Below are 20,503 nucleotides of genomic sequence, written 5' to 3'. Positions count from 1 at the left end.
GCATTGAGAAAATCTGTCAAATACATCTAGCACTTATGTTGAGACCGGAGGATATGAAGATGATGACACAGAGGATCAATTACAAGATATGATTCGTGATGTTGGAGAAGAGTTCATTAATCGATTAGAACAGTTGAATAGCTTAGCAAGTAATGCAGAGAAACCTTTTTGGTCGGGTTGTAGTAAATATACATGGTTATCAGCTGTGTTAAAACTATTCAACTTAAAAGCTTAAAAGTTGGGAATGGGTGGAGCGATAAGAGTTTTACGGTCAAAAAGATTTTATGCCCTATGGGTATGGGATATTAAAAAAAAATACATGCTTGACGTAATGATTGTGTATTGTTTAGAAACGAGCACAAAGTTTTGCATGTTTGTTCAATATGTGGGGCATCTCGTTACAAAGAAAGGAATGATGTTGATGGTGAAGTGATCTTGAATGGGCCACCGGTTAAAGTGATGTGGTATCTTCCGATTATTTCAATATTTAAATGTCTGTTTGCAAATCCTGATGCGAAAAACTTAACGTGGCATGCAGATCAAAAAGTTTCTGAGGGAAGATTCGGCACCCAGCTGATTCTCTTCAATGGAAAACAATTGATAATTCATTACTGAATTTAGCCATGAGGCAAGAAATCTTAGACTTGGACGCAAGTATATACTTGTGTCTTTGATGATTTCTAGACCAAAACAACCGGGGAATGATATAGACATCTCGTTGGCACCTTCGATTGATGATTTGAAAAAGTTGTGGGATGAAGGTGTGGTAGTATTTGATGCATATCGAAAAGAGTCATTTAAGTTGCGTGTCATGATCTTCTGCACAATAAACAACTTTCCAACTTATGATAATTTGTCTGGTTATAGTGTTAAAGGCCATAAAGCATGTCCTATATGTAAAGATGATACATGTTATAAACAGCTTGTTGATGGAAAAAAGACAGTCTACATGGATCGTCATCGGAGATTTCTTGAAACCAATTGGCAAGGTTCAAAAGCTTAAATCTCAAAAAGGCAAAAGGCGAAATAAATCTAATGTTGAAAATACATCTAGCTAAAAACAGTCCGTGGAGAAAAAAATCAATATTCTTTGATCTTCCATATTGGAAGTTGTTAGGCGTGAGACATAGTATTGATTTTATGCACATTTAAAAAAAATGTGTGTGATAGTCTTATTGTAAGACTTCTAGATATAAATGATAAGACTAAAGATGGACTCAAAGCTAGATTAGAGTTTATGGAAATGAGTATACGACTAATAAGTGCATAATTGTTCATACTTATACCCATATCTACCTCATGCTTAACCTTATTTTGCTTATAAAGTTTCATAGTGGTGTTCAAAATGATCATTATTTTATTTGATCAATTAGGCATAATTCATCATCTTTGAGGAGAAGTAAAGGATTTTGGAGCATTTTGGATGTATTTGGAGTCAATGAGAGTCAACTATAAAGCGGGAGATGGATGAAAAACTTTTAAGGAAGCCTAAGAAGGGTGTTTTCAACTGTGTTGGTCATTTGTACAAACCAAAACAAAAGAGAAGCAAAAGATCAAGGCATTGCAAAAAGAAGATAAATAGTACCGTAAATGATGGAGACAATGACAATGCTACTCAAATGAAAATTAAGAAAACTTAGAGAAATTCAAACCAAAAGTAATATTTATTTAGACTACCGTATTTAGGCTAAGTATATATTTAGACTATCGATTTTACAAAGTTAAAAACATTATCTTAGTGACAATTATAATGAATCTCCTATATTTTTTTGCATTCATATACTTTAAATTACCTATTTAAATAAATAAATTTGACATTTAATTACCTGTGTATGAACTTATCCTATATAATCTTTGCACTTATATACATTGAAATACTTATTAGACCTTGTGGTTTAGTGGCACCTGGTGTCCCGGTTTACACTCCTACATGGATGATGGGAGTTGATGGGGATATTGGGTGTGGGCCTGAGTGAGCTGGGCTTGGGTTGGTGGGCCAGGCGGCCCGGGGTAGGTCCAGGAAGCCCACACGCCTCCACCGGCCGTGGGTGCCGCCGGGGCCTCGGGGGCGCCAGTGGGTGCGCTACCAGCGCCCGAACACGGCGCGGCCGGCGCACCGGGTGTGTGGCCATGCCGCGGCCTGGCGCCCCATGGCTCGCGGCGCTGCGCGGGGGGCCGGCGGGTGTGGCGTGTGAGGGGTGTGGCTTGCGGTGCGGTGTACGTGGACCACGTGGCGCGAGGGACGGGGGTGAGATCTCGGAGAGTACGCGTGGACGGTCAGGAGGTGGGGTGGCTCAGTATAAATGGGGGGCTCGGTTGTCCAAGAAGGCACATCTGAACACGGCAAGTACTACGGTCTAGTGGTACCGGCTTCTTACTTTCAACCCCCTATCACGGGTTCGATTCTTGTAGTTACTTTTGTAATCGCCTGGGCTCTAGCCTGTTAGACCCGGTATCCCATATCCGATTTATGGTGGGCCCGATCCGTTAAAACCATCAAGAGTGTACTCAAAAAAATATAGCTACAACATAAAATTAAGAAAGTATAATCTTACGAAATACAAAATTAAATATACTTACAACATAAAATTATAACTGAAATCAATTTTTAATAGATATTAAATATAAAAATATCTACTATTTTAAATAAAAAATTATTGTAATATTTTTATAAATAAAATAATAATTTTACTTTCACTATTTAAAAAACATATACATTTTTTCTGCATATTTTATTTTAAATTAAAATATATTAATGACTTGTAAGTATAAATTTTCAATACAAAAAAAGAAGTTATATGTACAAAGTATATAATGTGATAAAATCAAATGGCTCAACGTCGGTTATGATCGGCTAACTGTATCAAGCATTGAGTTGAAATTAGTTTGAAATTTGGAGTTTTGAAGGGTATTGATGGCCTCGGAGATCGAGGTCGTTGAGGAGGTGGAAGCCGCGGCTGCGAATGGCGGGGAGGCCTCGGCAGTCGCGGTGGCGGAGGAGGAGAGTTTGAGGAACGACGTCTATACGGCGGCGGCGTATGGAAACATGGAGAAGCTGCAGAGATTGGTAGAGAGCGAGGGTTGTTCAATCTCCGAGCCCGATGGCCTTGGCTACTATGCTCTCCAGTGGGCGGCTCTCAACAACCGCACTGCGGCAGCTCAATACATCATTGAGGTGTTTTAAACACTTAATTGTATAGTTTGCAACAATTCGATCATATTAGCATCTTCTTCAATTCGTTCCCTCAACCTGATTGTTTTTCCTAGCTTCTTCTGGAAGCGTTTGAGCTGTAAATTTCTTTTGAATTTATTGAACTAAAGAAAATTGCCAGAATCTGAATTATGTGCATCTTTGTTAAATTTCTACTTTATTTGTAAAGCTTTTAATAAAATGCATCAGGAATTGCAGGCAGGAACTAGTTGAAATTGGACATTATTTGCTCATGCACCAGCGTGGAGGCTGTGATATTCGTGTAGTTTAGAAATATAAGTTCAGTGTATCCAATTCAACCTTGAGAGTTGAGATGAGGATATTATTATTTTTTTCTTGAATTTCTTTGCCATTGTGGTACTGTTTTATTAATTTATCCAGTTAGGTTTCAGCCTAAACATGCTGCTCTTTGGCTAATATTTTTATTTTTGTATGGTGATATCATTTTTACAATAATATAATATGATGGTATCATTGACAGCATGGAGGAGATGTTAATGCTGCAGATCATACAGGACAAACAGCATTACACTGGACTGCAGTTCGAGGTGCAATCCCAGTTGCAGAGATTTTACTCCAAGCGGGTGCTCGCGTAAATGCTAGTGATATGTATGGTTATCAGGTTTGTATTTTGGACACTAATTCTTTAGTTATACTATCCATGGTGTCTTTACCAACTCAATTATTCCAAAGCTTTCTTATTGCTTCAAAACATGTATTGGGATTTGCAGTAATATAACTTGGGTATATGTTTTTGGCTTAGCAATGCTCAATGACTTAGTGACGGCTGCGTTAATGGCATTCCAAGATCATCCTCCATTCTAATTCACCTAATGCTTTCTTTGCCTAAGACTCTAAGTGCACTCATAGAAACATCAGTCTATGAATTTTGATCCACCTTCTAGAGCCTATTCAACTTAGCTTAAGTTCTAGGTTGCTTTATGATGTTGGGAACATTGAACTCAGTAAAGTTTACCATAAATGAGGCCCAAAAATTGATGATAAACTATACTAAAATTAGACACATGGATATCATGGTTAGCCAATGTAAAGTTCATGAATAAAATTAAATGAAGTACCAGAAAAAGGTTACTTTCAACTGTTTGGAACTACCAAAACACATGATCTTTGCTGATGAAGAAGAGGAAGACAAAGTAAAGTTGAACCGCAAAAGTAGTACCATTGAGGTACGCCGTACGCCTTTGATATTGACATAGATGTTAGGGCTACTTTGGTTATGAGATGTTGAAGGAAAGTGATAAAACTTAGATGAGACTCTTTTCTGTTTTCTAAATTTTTCTGCGTACTTCGTGAATTTCATGATGCTCCTTTATCTAGGTCCAAAGAAACTCACTTGTTTATATCTTTCTCATCCCTAACCTACAATTTATTTCCTCCATTGTTGTTGTTGTTTTTTTTTTTTGGTCCTTGTTCTTTCTTTTTTATTAACTTGTGAATACTTTTTGGCTCTTCTTTTCTCTTGCTTCTCCTCTCCTTACCATTATGAGTAATTATATTGCAAGTAGTAAAAGGACCATGTGATGGTTTACAGGCAACCCATGTTGCTGCACAATATGGCCATACAGACTTTCTGTATTGTATTGTTACAAAGTGGAATGCTGATCCCGATGTTCCAGACAAGGATGGGAGAAGCCCTTTACACTGGTATTTTATTTCAAGTCCAGTTATTCATTTGCTATTGTTAGCCGGAGTTCTTTTGACTTTTTGTTTCATATCTTGTACATATGATGGCATCTAAATATGCGCATTTTTTCCCCAAATGTCTCTATCTTGCTCCTAAGCTAAATTGTTAAGTGGGAATAGCTAGGACATCACTAATTTGGTTTAGAAAAAGTCACATATTCCTTTTTTTTTTGGGTCATTATTTCCAACTATTATGTCTTCAGTTATTCATAATTCTGTGTGTAGATACATCATAATATTTTAAAGCTTATTGTATGCAGCTAATGCCTGTGATGTTAAACAATGGTCATTAAACTTAAACAATGGTTTTAAGAGGAGGGAACAAAAGAAGAAAAACCTAATAGTCTTATCTCTTCATTCATGACTGGTATAGGTGTATCTTTTTTTTTAAATTTATATTTATATTTATTTTACTTTTTATACTTTGTCTAGTCTACCTTTTTCTTATCCTTACGGTGGTGGAATGCTCTAGGGCTGCATACAAGGCTTTTGCTGATTGTATACGACTTTTGTTGTTTCTGGATGCATATCCGGGACGACAGGATAAAGAGGGTAACTTCAAATGCTTGGTTATGAGTTTAGTGGTTCTTATATTTTTCTCAAAAGAAGCCTACTTAACACCTTTCCACTTTAGGGTGCACTCCTCTTCACTGGGCTGCTATCAGAGGTAACCTTGAGGCATGCACAGTATTAGTGCAGGCTGGGAAGAAGGAAGGCCTGATGGTGAAAGACCATACTGGCCTTACGCCTGCACAGCTTGCTTCTGATAAAAATCACCGACAAGTTGCTTTTTTCCTTGTAGGTCTTCTTTAATCTTAGTATTCCTGAATTGTCATGAAATTCTCTCACTTCTCAACATTACTTCTACACGAATTTGTTATCTGTCTCCATGTCGCTTGGTTTCTTTGTGCTTTATTTCTAGCTGTCCTTATTCAGATTGTAAAACATTTTTAGTTTGCTTTCACTTCCTAGTCTTTTCTCCTTGAGCTTCACTCTTCTATGTTTTAATTCTAGTTACCAAAAATTTTATTAGTCCAAGGTTCCTATGCTGAAGTTACATATTTGTGTGCATAAGTGCATTTACTTTACTATAATTTTCTAGTGCATATAGATCAGTTTGATTGTCATTTGTTACAGACATTTGCTATTCATAACTTTGCTATTACAAAAAATTCTTTTTTATTCGGGCTCCATTACAAAATGATTGATGCAGTCATGCAACTGAGTTCTTTTGATGACTTAGTTCAAACATCATCTTGTGATTTGCAATTTGTTGGGAAATATGATGGTAACATGATAAAGATGGGAGTAATGGTGGTTCTTCATGACACAGTTCTTAAATAAATATCCTATTCTTCACAAATGTAATTCTGCAGGGAAATGCTAGACAGCTGTATGACAAAGGTTGTGATGGCAACAGCCTACTTGGGAAATTTTCAAAATTAGGCCTTGCTCCAACACTTTGGTGTATAATCATTCTGCTACTTGTAACTTATATTCATGCCGTCATCTTGGGTAACTTTTCCTTTGGTTTCGTTTTGGTGTGTGTGTGTATTTGTAATTAACTTTTGACCCGTAAATTAAATGCTCTCCTGTATTACTTCATTTTTTTCAGCTCCAAATCTTCCAAAATTAACTGCTGCCAGCGCTTTCTTTGCATGGTTGGGTGTTTTTATTGCAACTTCTGCACTTGTTCTGTTTTATATGTGCAGCAGGTATAGCCGATGACCTTTAGAAACTATACTTCAGATGGCCATGTGTTTAGTAGCTTTTATGCGTTGGCAAGGTGTTAAGGACCCAATCTAGACCAATGACATTCATATTCTTTTTCACTTACAGATAGGTCCAATGCTTGTAAATCATTTTTTTTTTCATATGCCAAAAGAATAAAACCATTAACTTTATCTGGTTTCAACTTAGCAAAGGAGAAAGGAGCTTCTTTTTCATAGAAGGGTGACCAATCAATATTGCTGTTGCATATCCTATTCATAGAAGGGCTACTAAACAGTATTCCTGTTGCATATCATGGACTAAGAAGTGCTTAAAGTTTGGTATACTATATATGTGAACATTTGCTTTTCTAGAAAGTTTCATTACAGATGACTAGGTGGCCAAAAAAGTATGTAAACTATATATGTTGGGTGATGATATACTTGGGAACATTGAACCTTAAGCTCTTTTTGTTTTGTTTTGTTTTGTTTGTTTTGTTTTAATGACCTCTTTTTCCATGATTTTCTCTATTTATTTTCATTCTGCTTTGAATGCATATACAACTTATTTGACACCTTTATCTTTCTTTAGTTTAACATCAGTAATAACTGATTGTGATAACTTTATATTTGTTTTTAAGTATTGCTATTGTTTTTTTAACAAGTTGTGTGACCTAGTACCTAGATAATATGTGTCATTCCTGCACATTTATAATGGCAACCCAAATTTTTTTTGAACATGCTGGCTTCATAATTGCTTTTTGAATCCTTGATGTCCATGTGTGTGCACTTGCAGCAAAGATCCAGGGTACATTAGTATGAGCTTACGTGATTTGCAAAATATAAAAGATGATGTAAGTTGCTTTATCTCCCTTTTCCATCATTGTACCTCTCTCTGACCTACACAAACACACACAAAAGGTAAGATAGACGGTCTATGTGTTTGTGTGTATAAAATTGCAGAATTATAAAGGTGCATTATCTCCAAATATTGAATATATCCTTGCTAGCACAAGTTTATATGTTACCAAGGTGGAAGAGTGAAAACAAAATTTGAGGTTCCAGCTTGCATGTTTCTCTCATTTTCTCTTGGCATAAATGCATAATGCTATCATTAATTGCTTCACATGATAATACTGTTTGTCTGAAATTTATGTAATAACCCTAACCTCATGAGTGATATTCATGTAAACTTATCTCTATATTGTTATATTATATTAGGAACCATTGTTGAAGAATGATGTATATCACCCTGCTCTGCTTGCTGGGAATTGGTCTCAGCTATGCTCCACGTGCAAGGTGCCGTGTACTTTGATTTTTCCATCTTTATTTCTTCCCCTTTATGGTACCTTTTTATGCCTTCTAATGTTTTGTTTTCTATTCCATCAGATTGTCCGCCCTCTTCGTGCAAAACATTGTTCTACTTGTGATCGTTGTGTAGAACAGTTTGATCATCACTGCCCTTGGGTATCTAATTGCATTGGCAAGGTGCTTACCATTGAGTGTATCTTCTTCTTTTTTTCTTTCTTTTTTTTCCTGCTATTGTTTCCTTATTTTCTTTAGCTTCATTTCTTGTTTCCAGCTATAGTACTTGAATTGTAGTGTACATCTTCTATTATTTTCAGCTTGACCAAGTCTAATAAACTTCTCTTTCAGAAAAACAAATGGGAATTTTTCTTGTTTCTTGTTCTTGATGTATTGGCTATGCTAATAACTGGTGGAGTCGCTTTTACAAGTAAGACTTCTTGTTTATTTTCATTTTTGATGCATGTGCAATACAAGTTTTATACTGTTCTTTTGCTTAAGGAAATTCTCTGTATTTCTCCATGAACTAATAAAATACCTCTAAACATTGCAGGAGTCTTGACTGATCCAATGGCCCCATCTTCTTTTGTTGCATGGTTAAACTACACTGGTACTCAACATATCGGTGCTATCACATTTATAATTGCAGATATTTTCCTCTTCTCTGGTGTTTCTGCCTTAACTGTGGTACAAGCTTCTCAGGTTTGTTTCTGTGCTTATTTACTTAAATACAGCTTAAATTCTTAAAACCATGTGCCCCACCTTTGGGCATGTTGGAATTTCAAACTATACTTTCTTTGTTTTCCCTTGCAATTTATATTGTCTTACTTCATACTGTGATAGACACTGAAAGGTAAAGTTGTTGAAAGAGGCGGCTTGTCTTTTATTGAATTACCACGGGATTCCTCAACCCTCCTATGATTTTTGCACTGAAATGAACCTATGAATAACTCATCTTTTCACCCTTTCCATGCTACAGATTTCCCGCAATATCACAACGAATGAAGTGGCTAATGCACCACGCTATAGTTACCTCAAAGATCAAAACGATCAATTCAGAAATCCTTATGATCATGGGCTCAAGAAAAACTTTTCAGATTTCTTGATAAATGGTTACAGTCCTGATGTGGTCTACACAGCAGCATCAACTCAGCCTGAGGGAATCGGGATGATGCATATAACTATGAGTTCAACCCCATAAAATGGTGTTGGCCATTCCCATCAGACCAAGGAAAGTAGCCACGTAACTATAGACGTGAATACGAGCCCAGGTAGCTATCACAATCATGTTCAGTCTTCCAGTTGTAGCCATCATAGTACCAAAAACAAAACAGATTCAGTTGCTGTATCTTCTGAATTAGGTATTGGCCCATTGTGAAATGCTGCCCAAACTGCAGTTTCATGCTTCATAGTATAATACTGCGCCTTGTTTGTTGGGAATGTCGTCCTTCATACACACTGTTATATGTAAGTATACCTTTAGCTTTAGCAATTCTATTCATGATTACTACAATTTATTTTCCTTCACTGAACCCTAGTTTGCTTGTTACAGTATGTTGTAGGGATACAAGCTTGCAAATGATAAGAATGAATTTGCAGCTGTTTGAATTGGCGAGTTTGTATATCTCAAACTAACTCTCATATTACTCTACCAAAAGAGTTGTTAAAGGTACTCTGATCTATACGACATTTTTCTTCATTATTTCTGAAATACTTACAAATAGATAGATTATAGAAAAATTATAGGGTACCGAAAGGCTCTGGTGCCTTTGGTACCACTACCATTATATATACATTCATGATTGTAACAAGTACAATTAGAAACTATTATTCAATAATACACTTTTTCATTATGTTATTTTATACACTTAAAGACCATAATTATGATATTGTGTTGTATGATATGATATAAAATTTTCTCTAGCATTTAATATTCAAATTGCTTGATAAATTGAGCTATATGGCAATGATGACATGACGAGCATTGAGATTTGAGAATAATGATAGTGTTATACGAGTTGGTATTTGTAAAGAATATATGAAGTGTAGAATGTGTGAGAGAGAAAATAATGTGGCAGATTTGTTATAATTATTAATAAGTTCAAGTACAAATTTCGAGGATCTCCAATTGTCAAGGTTTTTTGTTGGTTTTTATGAAGCCAAGTAGGAGAGAGAAAAATTGAAGAGATAAAGAAAAGAAAAAAATTCTGACAATTAAAAAAGAAAAAGGGAAACCAATGGTCAAATGTCACAGTCACTCTGAATCGCACCAGCGTGCTCCAACGTTTTTTTTTTTTTTTCAAAAATCAAGGTCTTTGTCGGAGAAGCCAAAAGACTCTCTCCTCTCTTTATCTCTTCCACATAAGCTTTGCTTCCTCAAAAATCACTATTATGGTTGCCCTCAAGGATTTAAATCTTTTACATAGCTGACTGAGGTCTGTATTTATAATAACGGAATAATCAAAATCTCACTCATAAAGCAATAGGTTTGTTGTGACATTGCCGATGGTGGCACTAGTTGGATGTTTAGAGTAATGATGGTGGAATTGGTTTGTCTTGCTAATGGCACTCAGTTTTAATGACCGATTTTTTTTACTATAAAGACCAAGTAGTGTCAATCCTGATTATTTTTTCAATTAATCTGTATTGTATAATCCCATCAGTTTCTTTCTCTTCTTCTTGATTTATTTATTTTAAAAAAAATAATTATCTATTTATTTATTTTGCAATTTTGATCTTGTTTTAGATTGGCATTGATTAGTCTTGCACCAAGAGAGTTTGAGTCATCACATTGAAGATTTTAGTCTTCAGCCAACACACTTTCAAAGGGACCATTTAATAGAAGTTTACAACTATTTTGGTATAGAATTTAGCTCTTCATGGATACAAATAATTGATGATAATTACTGCTATTTTTATTCTACCTGATATAGTAAAACATTTGTACTTTATAGTCAAACTTAAAGAACAATCTCATCTAGTTGAAAACAGTAGAACCATTTTGACAGTGTTCTGTTACCTAAACTAACACAAAACAGTTCCTAGTACTGGTGAAACTGCAAGAAAAACCTCTACATCATAAACTGATAAACAAAACCTTTCTGGTTGAATATGTGGATGCATCTATCAGCTTCTCTTCTCTCATCTGTACAAGAACTGCAGGAAAAATAGCAGACTATTAAGTTTACCAAACATGTAAATCTGCAGACATGGTGTTTGGGAAGAACATCAGAATACAAAATGAACTCTCACTTGAGTGAATCAAAGGAGGAAAAGGAGTAGGTATCGATGATATCACATCAGATTTGAATTGGCTGATCCCACCACGTTTCATTACATTTTCATCCCCTATTGCTTCATTGAAGCATACCCGAAGAGAAAATATGGAAGAAAGAGTGCAGTGTTTTTATCTGTACAATGTTTTTTTCAGTTCAAAGAACATGTTTCATGAGGTGATTGCAGGTTTAGTGAAGAAGCTTGGAAGGACAGCCTTTTGCGCAGTCCATCCAGCACGAGATCATCCCCACGAACCCCTTCTCCATTGGGTGTGAAATGTCTGTCTCTCGCTTCTGCAACACTCTCAAGAACTCATCCGAGCTTAGAATCCCATCGTGGTTTGTATCGAACAAGTAAAAGATCATGTCCACCACATTCTCAGTAAGCGATATGCCACAAACCTTGTACATAGAAGCAAAGCTTATGTTAGATGTATAACGTTCGAGTAATGCTAAACGCACTTCTACTTCCTCTCCTGCTCGGGAGTGAGAGCACAAAATAGGACAGAGGGAGTAAGAAAAAAAGCGTTGTAGACATACGTGCTTAGCAGCTCTTTTTAGGTCATTTTTTGAGAGCATCCCATTCATTGTCCCATAGCTGAAGATGGCAAGAGTAAATGGCTGCAGTTTTTTCCTCAGCTCAGCAAAACTCTTGAACTCGTCGAACGAAATGCGCACATCCCTAAGGCGTGGCTCATCGTTCAGTTCCTCAACTCGATCAAGAAACTTGGTGATGTGACTCATGTCAGCTGCTGCAACCATTGACAGCGCGAAATCTTTAGCAGAAATGCTCCCTCGCGACCTGTAATCATAATGCGCAAATTCCAACCGCAACATCTGTGGAATACAGAAGCAGAAACTATAATCCTTTAACAGCAGACAGATACTATTGACAGAAAACTGTAGCTAGGCTGATAAAAAAGCATTACTTCGATGTGCAAATCTCTCAAGAACTGAACAAATTTATCGTGCTCAAGGCGACCTTTGCCATCTTTGCCAAAGAAGTACTCTAGCAGACCCCCGTTCTCTACAGAGCCAGAAACGTTCAACCCAATTCGCATTCCATCTCTGTGGCGAGCGCCCTGTCTGTTATAATTTCGCATCAGTGCCATCACTCTCTTGAATTCCTCCTTGTCGATTCCTCTGTTCAGAAGACCAGTCACTAAAAGTTCCAAAACCATTAGAGGATAAGTAAATCCTATTGTCTTAGCTACATTATATCTTCATATGTATGAACTCAGTGCTGGCATAGGCAACACAAATTCCACAGATTTCAAACCAAAAGGCAAGAGAAACTGCAGCAAAACGAGCACTCACCCATCATTGTCAATGTCAAACATCCGAAAAGCTATGGAGAAACTCGACTCAGGAATGCTGAGAAGCGTAACAAAAAAGATATACCTGCAGTTGCAGACAAACCAGAAAATGATTTAACGAGATCAAATCCTTCCTTTTTGCAGGCGGGGTGAAGGAGAAGGCAGAGAAGTACTAACTCTGGAAACGATATAAGCCCATCATTGTTGGTGTCGAAAAGCATAAAAAAATCTGAAGGAGCGCAATGCAATTCACCAGGCACCTTTTCGCCTTTCAGAGATCCACCTCTCACACTAGCTGCTTCAGATGGAGGAAAGACGGGAACTACAGCCCTCATTAGATCTCCTGGAGTCATATACACTTCCCCGCCAGGCACTTTAAAAGATGCAAAGTACTCAAACACCTTGAAACAAAAACATGAAGGCACCACTAATATTGTTAATGTAGTTTTGTAGAAAGAAAATGTATACCTTAAAACATTGCAGAAAACCTTAAAATATGGCTAATTTAGCTCCATACCTTCTCTGGAGGACTTCGCATTCTCAACCGTTTCTCATACTTGAAGAACACCCTTTTCCTATATGTATCTGAAACCACAGAATCATCAGTTTTCATCCTGTCTTGCAACTTGCAAGAGATTCAGATTTATTAACAAAGAATAACAGTCAATATTTAGCAATAGCATAAAGCTGGTGCTGAAACATAGATCAAAACTGCAATCAACATGTCATTACTAATTTACTATACATAAGTACCTAAGAATGTTCTCTTGACTATTGACATTTACCACATTTACCAATTTGTCATTGACTTTCAATTTGATCATTAACATCCCTTGACTATTGATTGTGTTTCTGGGCAACCTTAAATTTAAGGCTAAGAATGTAAAAATTGGCTTGTTTCTAAGATGGGCAAATTGGGTTCAAAAACTTGATACACTAGGCTCATCATTAGTGGTAATATGAAAGAATGATGCATAAGTCAATTTGGACCTGGCTATAAGTCTCTGTCCCAAATTTGAGGCGATTATATCATTTGTAACGATTATGTTAGCTAACTTTTACATTCTTATCCTTAAATCTAGGCCAATTAAAGGAATATCTAACAGAAGAACCAAATTTGAAACAAACTCAATAGTCAATGACAAATACAAAAGTGATCATTCCTGGAATTAACTCATAGGGAAATATGTGTGGCACACATGTGCAAAATGTATGTCTGAAGAAAAAAAGAAAAAAAAAATTGAGAAAAGAGTATAGACTATAATAATACCTTTGAATAAAAACATAGGTTTATTCTCAGACTGCTGTTCTGAAGCTTTATTTCCAGAATCAGCATAAGAAACCCAAGAATCTTTCTCAGAAAGTGCATAATAACAAAGCCCTGCACTTGAGCTAGCTGCAACAATGGGGAGAAGTGATCTCAACACTGATTCAAGAAACATGCCACCCCTTTTCATCTCATGGTTGAATCTCCGGCCACCGGAGCCGCCGCCGGATTCCGTCGAAATGGCTCTTGAATATGCCAAGATTAAACGAAGATTGGGATGGTTTTTCCTCAGAAACTGCCCAAATGAATGATGCATAATGGTTGAGGATTAGTGTGTTAAGGTATTGTTGTGTCTTTTTTGTGTGTTTAATGTTGTGACGATGAAAGGGTTCTAATCCATATGGAAGGAGGAAGATAAGGTCCTGGTGAATTTGACCGAGAAAATTGGTGGGGAGTTAGGATTCAGTTTTCGTGTCCTTAACGGTCGTACGAGGTAGTTGGTCTTGAGCTGTTCTTACAATTTACAAATAAGAGTTAATTATTGAAATTGTCCCTTACTATAACAAAATTAGCAATTTTGTCATTAACTATTTCTTCTTTTGTTTTTTGCCTAATTAAGTCTTTCAACTTAAAAAATCTTAACCAATTAGTCTTTTGTTTGTTTAGCTGTCAACTGAGTAATCCTTAAAATTTTCCCTTGACTATGTCATAATATCTGTTTATCTGAGCCTCATTTTCAGTACTAATAACCATATTGTCATAAATTATGAGCTCCACTTGAGTAATAATAACAACAATAACAATACTAATAACCATAATAACAGTATAATAACAATAAAGCCGTGGACTTTCCCGTAAATCAAAGTATAATAACAACAAAAGCCGAGTGGGTTTAAGCAGATACATCAGTAAGGGCAGAAGTGGAAACTCCTGTGCCCTGATAGCTACATATATTAAGTTCTTGATGCTCAAACTGTCAAAACAACATACTTTTTACTCCATAGAGAATAAAATAGGGAGCAATGGGATCTAAGAAACAAAAAGCAAAAGATCCCAGAAGTGGTAGTTGTTACAGTAATGTTAGTGGTTCGAGCTTCGGGGCAGGCGGAAAGAGCCCCCGGCATAAAGCATCTGGTAAACCGGCTTTAGTCTCACAGTCAGAACTACGCTAAGCAGGGCGCCAGCAGAACAAAGTCCAGCAAGAACTAGGAATGTTACCCGAAAGCAGTTAGGACCGATGCAGGTATCGCTATGCTGCTTTGCAGCCTCGATATCGTATAAATATCCAGCAAGAAGACCCGAGAAGAGATAGGCACCGAGAGGGTTCCCTATTCCCATGAAGCTGAGAATTAGCCCGAAGTGCTTCAAGCCGAATAGCTCGGAGGTAGTAGGGATCAGTATGGAGAACTGAACGCCATAGCAGATCCCGAGTAGGGCTGTGGCAACGTAGAGGGTCCCGTTAAGAGCAGAAGCAAATAGGAAGTATGTAATTATCATCACTACTTGCGTGAATGTCATCCAAATCGTTCTTGGGAGAGCTTTTAACCTGCTAGGAAAAGGAGAATTCCATGTTCAAATATCGGATAAAATTGTGACATTAAGCAGAAAATGAATCATTTTGTTGGTTTTGTCATACAGGTCAAAATGAAGACAAAACTCATCTAAATATCCATAGAATCAATGACAAGATTATAGGACAAGTACTACAAACCTGACAAAATGTTCAGAAACAATCCCTCCACCAAGACGACCCACGAAATTGCAGAAGCTGAAGAGAGACAGCAGGATTGTCGTGTCGTTAACACCTTGTGCTATTCCAACCTGTGCAAGGTTATTGAGGACTGTAACCCCCGAGCCTACGCCAAAAAAATAGACTAGAAACAGACACCAGAAATCGGCCTTGACCACAGCTTCTTTAAACTTAAAATCTTCGCCTCTTCTCGGTCTCCTCTTTTTCTTTATTGCTCCTTCACCCTCAGCAAGAAGCATATCCACCTCAGACATGTCTTCGTTTTCATGAAAGCTTCCCAGGTTTGCTGACGACGATGATGCGATCAACAGAGGCTCCGTACTCTCTTCATTACCCTTATCTTGATCAGTTATCGCCACAGTTTCCTCAGACTGATTGACGGTGGATGATTTGCTAAGAATTGAGGGATAGAAAGTCATTTTTACAGGAATGGCAAGTGGAGCCAATAGAAGAAGTACCATGATAACGAGGATAAGATAAGAAACCGGAACACCCAGAGCAAATACATCTTCCAAGATCGTGGTCGAAAGAACATAGACACCAAGCACAGCACTAGCTAATTGAATGAACAAAAAGTGGGAATGCTCCAAAGGATCATCACCTGAAGCGGGAGTGCAAGGCCTAACAAAGTACATCATAACGAAACACGTAATGGGAACACCGATGGCTAGGAACATCAAGAGGTTAGCAGACGAGTTTTTAAGCAATACACCATAAACTTCAGTAAACACCGCAGCACTAAGTCCTCCATAACCTTTAAGAATACCAGCAACAGTGCCCCGATTGAGAGGGAAGTTTCTCATGTTAGTCACAAGCACAGCAGTGGAAAACCAAGCACTGCTGTTCGTGCCCACAATAAGGGCAATCCATAACTGCAAGTAGTCAACATGTAGATATTTCTCAGTTCAAAGAGAATCGAAAAATCTAGTGAGCCAAGCATTAAATAAGTCAAATCTAAGTCTTTAAATCGGAATCTAGACATAAATGGATGCAGCAGAGATTTAGTATGATTAGTAAGCTTCATAACTTGGTGGAAGTAATCAGACCTGGCTAGAATACATCTCCTCTTTGCCTCCGCCATCATTTTCCAATATTTTAGTATAGCTATACGAATTTAAAGTCATATAATATTTGCACATGCAAAATTTGAGTTGGGAGATTACACTCCAGCACCAGAATTGGCAATGCTTTATTTTCATATGAGTGTAATTTACTGTTTAGCCATTTTAAAATGATAAGAATGCTTGCAAAATGTTTTCCAAACAACAATGCTATCTATACTTTCGAATTGTTATGGATGTCTCATATGTACTCGAGGATGATAAGTGTTGGATAGAACAGAGTGGAGTGGAGTCCAACACTTATCCCGGTTACGGTTTTCCTTTTTTGTTGCGTAACGCAAGGTTGGTGAGGTACAAGGGTAATTTAGTACACGTACCTTTTAAAATTACATATAAATATGATGCTGGTAATCATGAATGTTCTACAGTCATAATTAATAAAAAAAACAGCTTCGCTCCCGTTGACGTAGGTACATTGCCAGACCTAATATATCTTGTCTTTCTTACTTTTTACCATTGTTTTCGATTCTTGTTCTTGTTTATCTAAACACTAACCTTACAGTACTATTTTGGGAAATCAAAGCCCCAAGCATTTAAGTTCATAAAAATAAGTATGAAACCTAACTTCCATGACCTCTGAACAACTGCAGGACAAATTAAAGGCAAAGAATTGACTCCTCAACAACACTGTACTACAGAACAATACTATCAAACAGTGATTCCAAAATGCAAAAACCAAACATCAATATTATGCACTAAAGATTACATTTTTTTTAAAAAACAGAAACCAAAAACCAAATCTACTACGTCTTCCCAGTTTCCATATCCTACATTAGTTCAATCCAATGGAACGTTGACTAATCCTGTCTTTAAAATTTTGGTATCTCTATCTTTGAAACAAGTATAGTTTCTTAATATAATTTTTACAAATATTGAATTTTATAATATAAATACCAAATTGGAGTTAGCATAAACACATCAAAGGACACTAGAGTAGAATTTTAATGAATCAGAGAAAATTTGAAGAAAGATTAGGACTTTACCACCCAATAAGGCATGTTGAGAACAGTTCCACTAACAGAAAGCCAGAGAGTTCCATAGCCAAGAAAACAAGCAAAAGCACCAATGAGGAGGACAACCCAAGGTGGGAACTTGTTGCAGACAAGGCCAGGGAGAAGGCCCACGTTCTCCCCAATATCATTGGCCACCCCAAGCATGGTGAGCTGCTGTTGACTGAAACCCAGAACTGATTTCAGAGTGTGGGAATAGAGAGGGAAATTGTAGGCATTTCCTGCTGCTATTTGCATCCAAACTGAGGCCCCAAGACCTACCCATGGTGGCCTTGTCCCTGCCTTCAAGCTCACCATTCTTGATCCTCTGTTTAGTTCTCAAGAATCAGGGGATAAACAGAGGAAAGAGTGAGTTTTGATCTGATTTGGTTTTGCAGGGAGGGGGAAGAATTGAGAAAAGTAGTGTGAAAGTGAGAGATTGTGTCACTTTTGTGGAAGTTAGGGGCTCCTAGTATAAAGTGGTGTTGTGAATTACGCAAAACGATGTGGCTGGATTGCAAATTTTTGTCCTTTTGGGAATTTAATACTCCTCATTTCTTTAATTCTTTATGGTGCTTTTGGACTTTTGAAGCTTTGCAGACCTTGTTGACGCGTCACCATCCTCAAATCTTGAAGCTCATTCGTTTGATTTTTTCAAGGACATTTTGTTCATAAAAAGGGAAAATTGTTTGTAAAACATATGCAACGGGAGCATCAACCGGTTTTTTTATTCGTCAACACTTCTAGAAATTTTGCCTAAAAACTGTTTTTCTAATTAAAATCTATTTCACTTCCTCTCTTTAAAAAGGGTTGGTTATTTATATATAGTCTGGTTTAGATCCAATAATGTTAGCCTTTAAAAAACTTAAAACTATTCAATATTAAATTAATTGATTAATCATTTATTAATGTATTAAATCAATATCTATAACTCCCTATTGATTTCTTATAAAGTTCTCAACATTATTACGAATCATTAATGTGTGACTTTTTAGATTCATAATCAAACTAGCAACAAGTAGTATTTAATAACACATTATTAAATAACTGGTAAGTCATTAGTGACACCTAGCAGTATGTCATGACTACATAGTTGATAATGAAATATATTTATATATTCTGTATATTATAATGAACCTTTCTGTTACAAATATCATGCGACATTTCTTTCACTCATATTCTTAACTCCTAAAAATAACGAATTAAAAAGATTGTATGGAATCATATCAAATATTAACTAAGCCAAAATAAAACATTTATTTATTAAGAAATCAATAAATGTTGGCTCCTAAGGCATACATGTCTAACAAAAATAACACTTTTTCTCACAGAATTATATGTTTATGTTTATAGCATTTTTCTTTTTAATTATTCATGTATCTATATTAGTCCAATTATTTTACAAGTATCACTTTTATCCCTTTTCAGTTAAATAGACATTTTACCTTTAAATATAAGTATTTCATTTTTTTCTCCAACAAATTATTGTTTATATATGATAATAAGAAAAAATGCAAAAAATAATGGGACACCATTAACAAATATTATATAATTATAGTTTTAATTTAATGCTAAAATTACAATTCTAATATTTACAAATGGTGTCTACTGTACTCTTTTTTCGCATTTATTTTTATTCCCACATATAAGTAATAATTTGTTGAAAAAGACAAATAAATAAAATACATATTTCACCCTCATTTTTAAAAGTAAAAATGTCACATTTCAAAAGTAACATTAATTGTTTAGTTAATGATGTATTTTATATGGTGATATAATTTATTTAAATTATGTTCTCCATTTTTTTTCTAAAGTAATACTATACGTACTCTTATTTTATACTTTATTTCACTTTGCTTTGGTGGTCTGCGCTGATCCATTAAGAAAATATTGGGAACCTTAGTTTTATTTATTATTTTCTACTATTAATAAAATCATGGCACGTGAGTTTTACTCCTAACAATCTATTTGGTTCGCAAAAAATATTTGAGAAAGAATGTAATTGAAATTTTATGAAAAAGAAATTATTAAAAATATTAATTTCATTGTTTGGTTGGTAGAAAATAAATTACTGGGAATAATGATTCCATTATTTGGTTGAGTTTGAAATTGTTAGAAATAATGAGTATAATTAAAGATCAATATGTCCTAACAGAATAATAGTGGTAATAAAAGTAATAGTGATTTCCAAATTGTCAAGGACCTTGTAGTCCAGTGGCATCAAACCTTTCCCTTTATACAGGAGGTGGTGGGTTCGAACCTCAGTAGAGGTAATACTAACTTTTGTGCTTCAATACGTTGGGTTCAAACCTCAGTGGAGGCATTTCTAAATTACAATATCATAATTTAAAATATATTTAATTATTATACATATTTAGTTTAAAGGTAATTAAGAAAGTTCTATGGAGCAAAATTATCCTATTAAGTGATAAATTATTCTCAATGCCATGAAAAAAAAATACCAATTGAATTGTTAAATAACTTTTCCAATTAAACACCTCATAAGAGTCTATGTATCATTTTTCTTTCTTCCTACACGAGTTCTCTCAATAGGAGATGGAGTCTTGTCAATGGTTTCCCTTGAGAGATGGAGTCTTCTCAATAGGAGATGGAGTCTTGTCAATGGTTTCCCAAATTTTATGCAAATTATTTACTACATTTTTACTATAAAATATTACATTTATGATATAAAGTATAAAGTATTATATATAATAATTGAATATGTTTGTAATTTTGTTATAGCACATTCTTATTAGATCTAACACATCTCATTGATTGACTTTTGTGAGACGGTATACCAATTGAATTTTTTTTTTTAAAATGTAAATACAAAAAAGGGGCCCGGGGGGGGGGGGG

General features: G+C 35.9%; 3 protein-coding genes across 3 annotated transcripts; 1 reads left to right on the top strand and 2 right to left on the bottom strand.

Annotated features, from left to right (window-relative positions):
• The first annotated feature begins 2,845 nt into the window (after positions 1–2,845).
• Positions 2,846–9,796, top strand: LOC116002478 (protein S-acyltransferase 24-like). Its single transcript, XM_031242626.1, has 15 exons — positions 2,846–3,175; positions 3,693–3,833; positions 4,764–4,876; positions 5,388–5,467; positions 5,550–5,713; positions 6,292–6,430; positions 6,531–6,630; positions 7,421–7,478; positions 7,846–7,923; positions 8,014–8,112; positions 8,281–8,359; positions 8,483–8,631; positions 8,909–9,200; positions 9,291–9,396; positions 9,482–9,796. Exons 1-13 carry the CDS (start codon positions 2,915–2,917, stop codon positions 9,128–9,130), a joined length of 1,683 nt encoding a protein of 560 aa, XP_031098486.1. The 5' UTR covers positions 2,846–2,914; the 3' UTR covers positions 9,131–9,200; positions 9,291–9,396; positions 9,482–9,796.
• A 1,299-nt stretch (positions 9,797–11,095) lies between these two features.
• LOC116002579 (calcium uptake protein, mitochondrial-like) lies at positions 11,096–14,198 on the bottom strand. Its single transcript, XM_031242744.1, has 7 exons — positions 13,791–14,198; positions 13,038–13,105; positions 12,698–12,921; positions 12,522–12,605; positions 12,134–12,347; positions 11,745–12,041; positions 11,096–11,606 (listed from the first exon to the last, which is right to left on the bottom strand). Exons 1-7 carry the CDS (start codon positions 14,101–14,103, stop codon positions 11,394–11,396), a joined length of 1,413 nt encoding a protein of 470 aa, XP_031098604.1. The 5' UTR covers positions 14,104–14,198; the 3' UTR covers positions 11,096–11,393.
• Positions 14,199–14,616: 418 nt separating this feature from the next.
• On the bottom strand, positions 14,617–18,143 carry LOC116000833 (protein NUCLEAR FUSION DEFECTIVE 4-like). Its single transcript, XM_031240678.1, has 3 exons — positions 17,642–18,143; positions 15,499–16,409; positions 14,617–15,333 (listed from the first exon to the last, which is right to left on the bottom strand). Exons 1-3 carry the CDS (start codon positions 17,963–17,965, stop codon positions 14,868–14,870), a joined length of 1,701 nt encoding a protein of 566 aa, XP_031096538.1. The 5' UTR covers positions 17,966–18,143; the 3' UTR covers positions 14,617–14,867.
• Between the last annotated feature and the right edge of the window lie 2,360 nt (positions 18,144–20,503).

This window comes from Ipomoea triloba, chromosome 13 (assembly GCF_003576645.1).
Source record: "Ipomoea triloba cultivar NCNSP0323 chromosome 13, ASM357664v1".
Taxonomy (NCBI): Eukaryota; Viridiplantae; Streptophyta; class Magnoliopsida; order Solanales; family Convolvulaceae; genus Ipomoea; species Ipomoea triloba.
Note: the sequence above shows the minus strand (reverse complement) of the source record. Positions and strands in the feature narration are given on the sequence as shown.

Coding starts and splice junctions, on each gene's coding strand:
- LOC116000833 (XM_031240678.1), bottom strand. CDS start 17,965: ATGGTGAGCTTGAAGGCAGGGACAAGGCCACCATGGGTAGGTCTTGGG. Junction 16,410..17,641: donor TCAACATGCCTTATTGGGTG/GTAAAGTCCTAA, acceptor GACTACTTGCAG/TTATGGATTGCCCTTATTGT. Junction 15,334..15,498: donor GTTTCTGAACATTTTGTCAG/GTTTGTAGTACT, acceptor TTTTCCTAGCAG/GTTAAAAGCTCTCCCAAGAA.
- LOC116002579 (XM_031242744.1), bottom strand. CDS start 14,103: ATGCATCATTCATTTGGGCAGTTTCTGAGGAAAAACCATCCCAATCTT. Junction 13,106..13,790: donor ACCTATGTTTTTATTCAAAG/GTATTATTATAG, acceptor CTGTGGTTTCAG/ATACATATAGGAAAAGGGTG. Junction 12,348..12,521: donor TTTGACATTGACAATGATGG/GTGAGTGCTCGT, acceptor TCTTCTGAACAG/AGGAATCGACAAGGAGGAAT.
- LOC116002478 (XM_031242626.1), top strand. CDS start 2,915: ATGGCCTCGGAGATCGAGGTCGTTGAGGAGGTGGAAGCCGCGGCTGCG. Junction 4,877..5,387: donor GGGAGAAGCCCTTTACACTG/GTATTTTATTTC, acceptor GGAATGCTCTAG/GGCTGCATACAAGGCTTTTG. Junction 8,360..8,482: donor TGGTGGAGTCGCTTTTACAA/GTAAGACTTCTT, acceptor TAAACATTGCAG/GAGTCTTGACTGATCCAATG.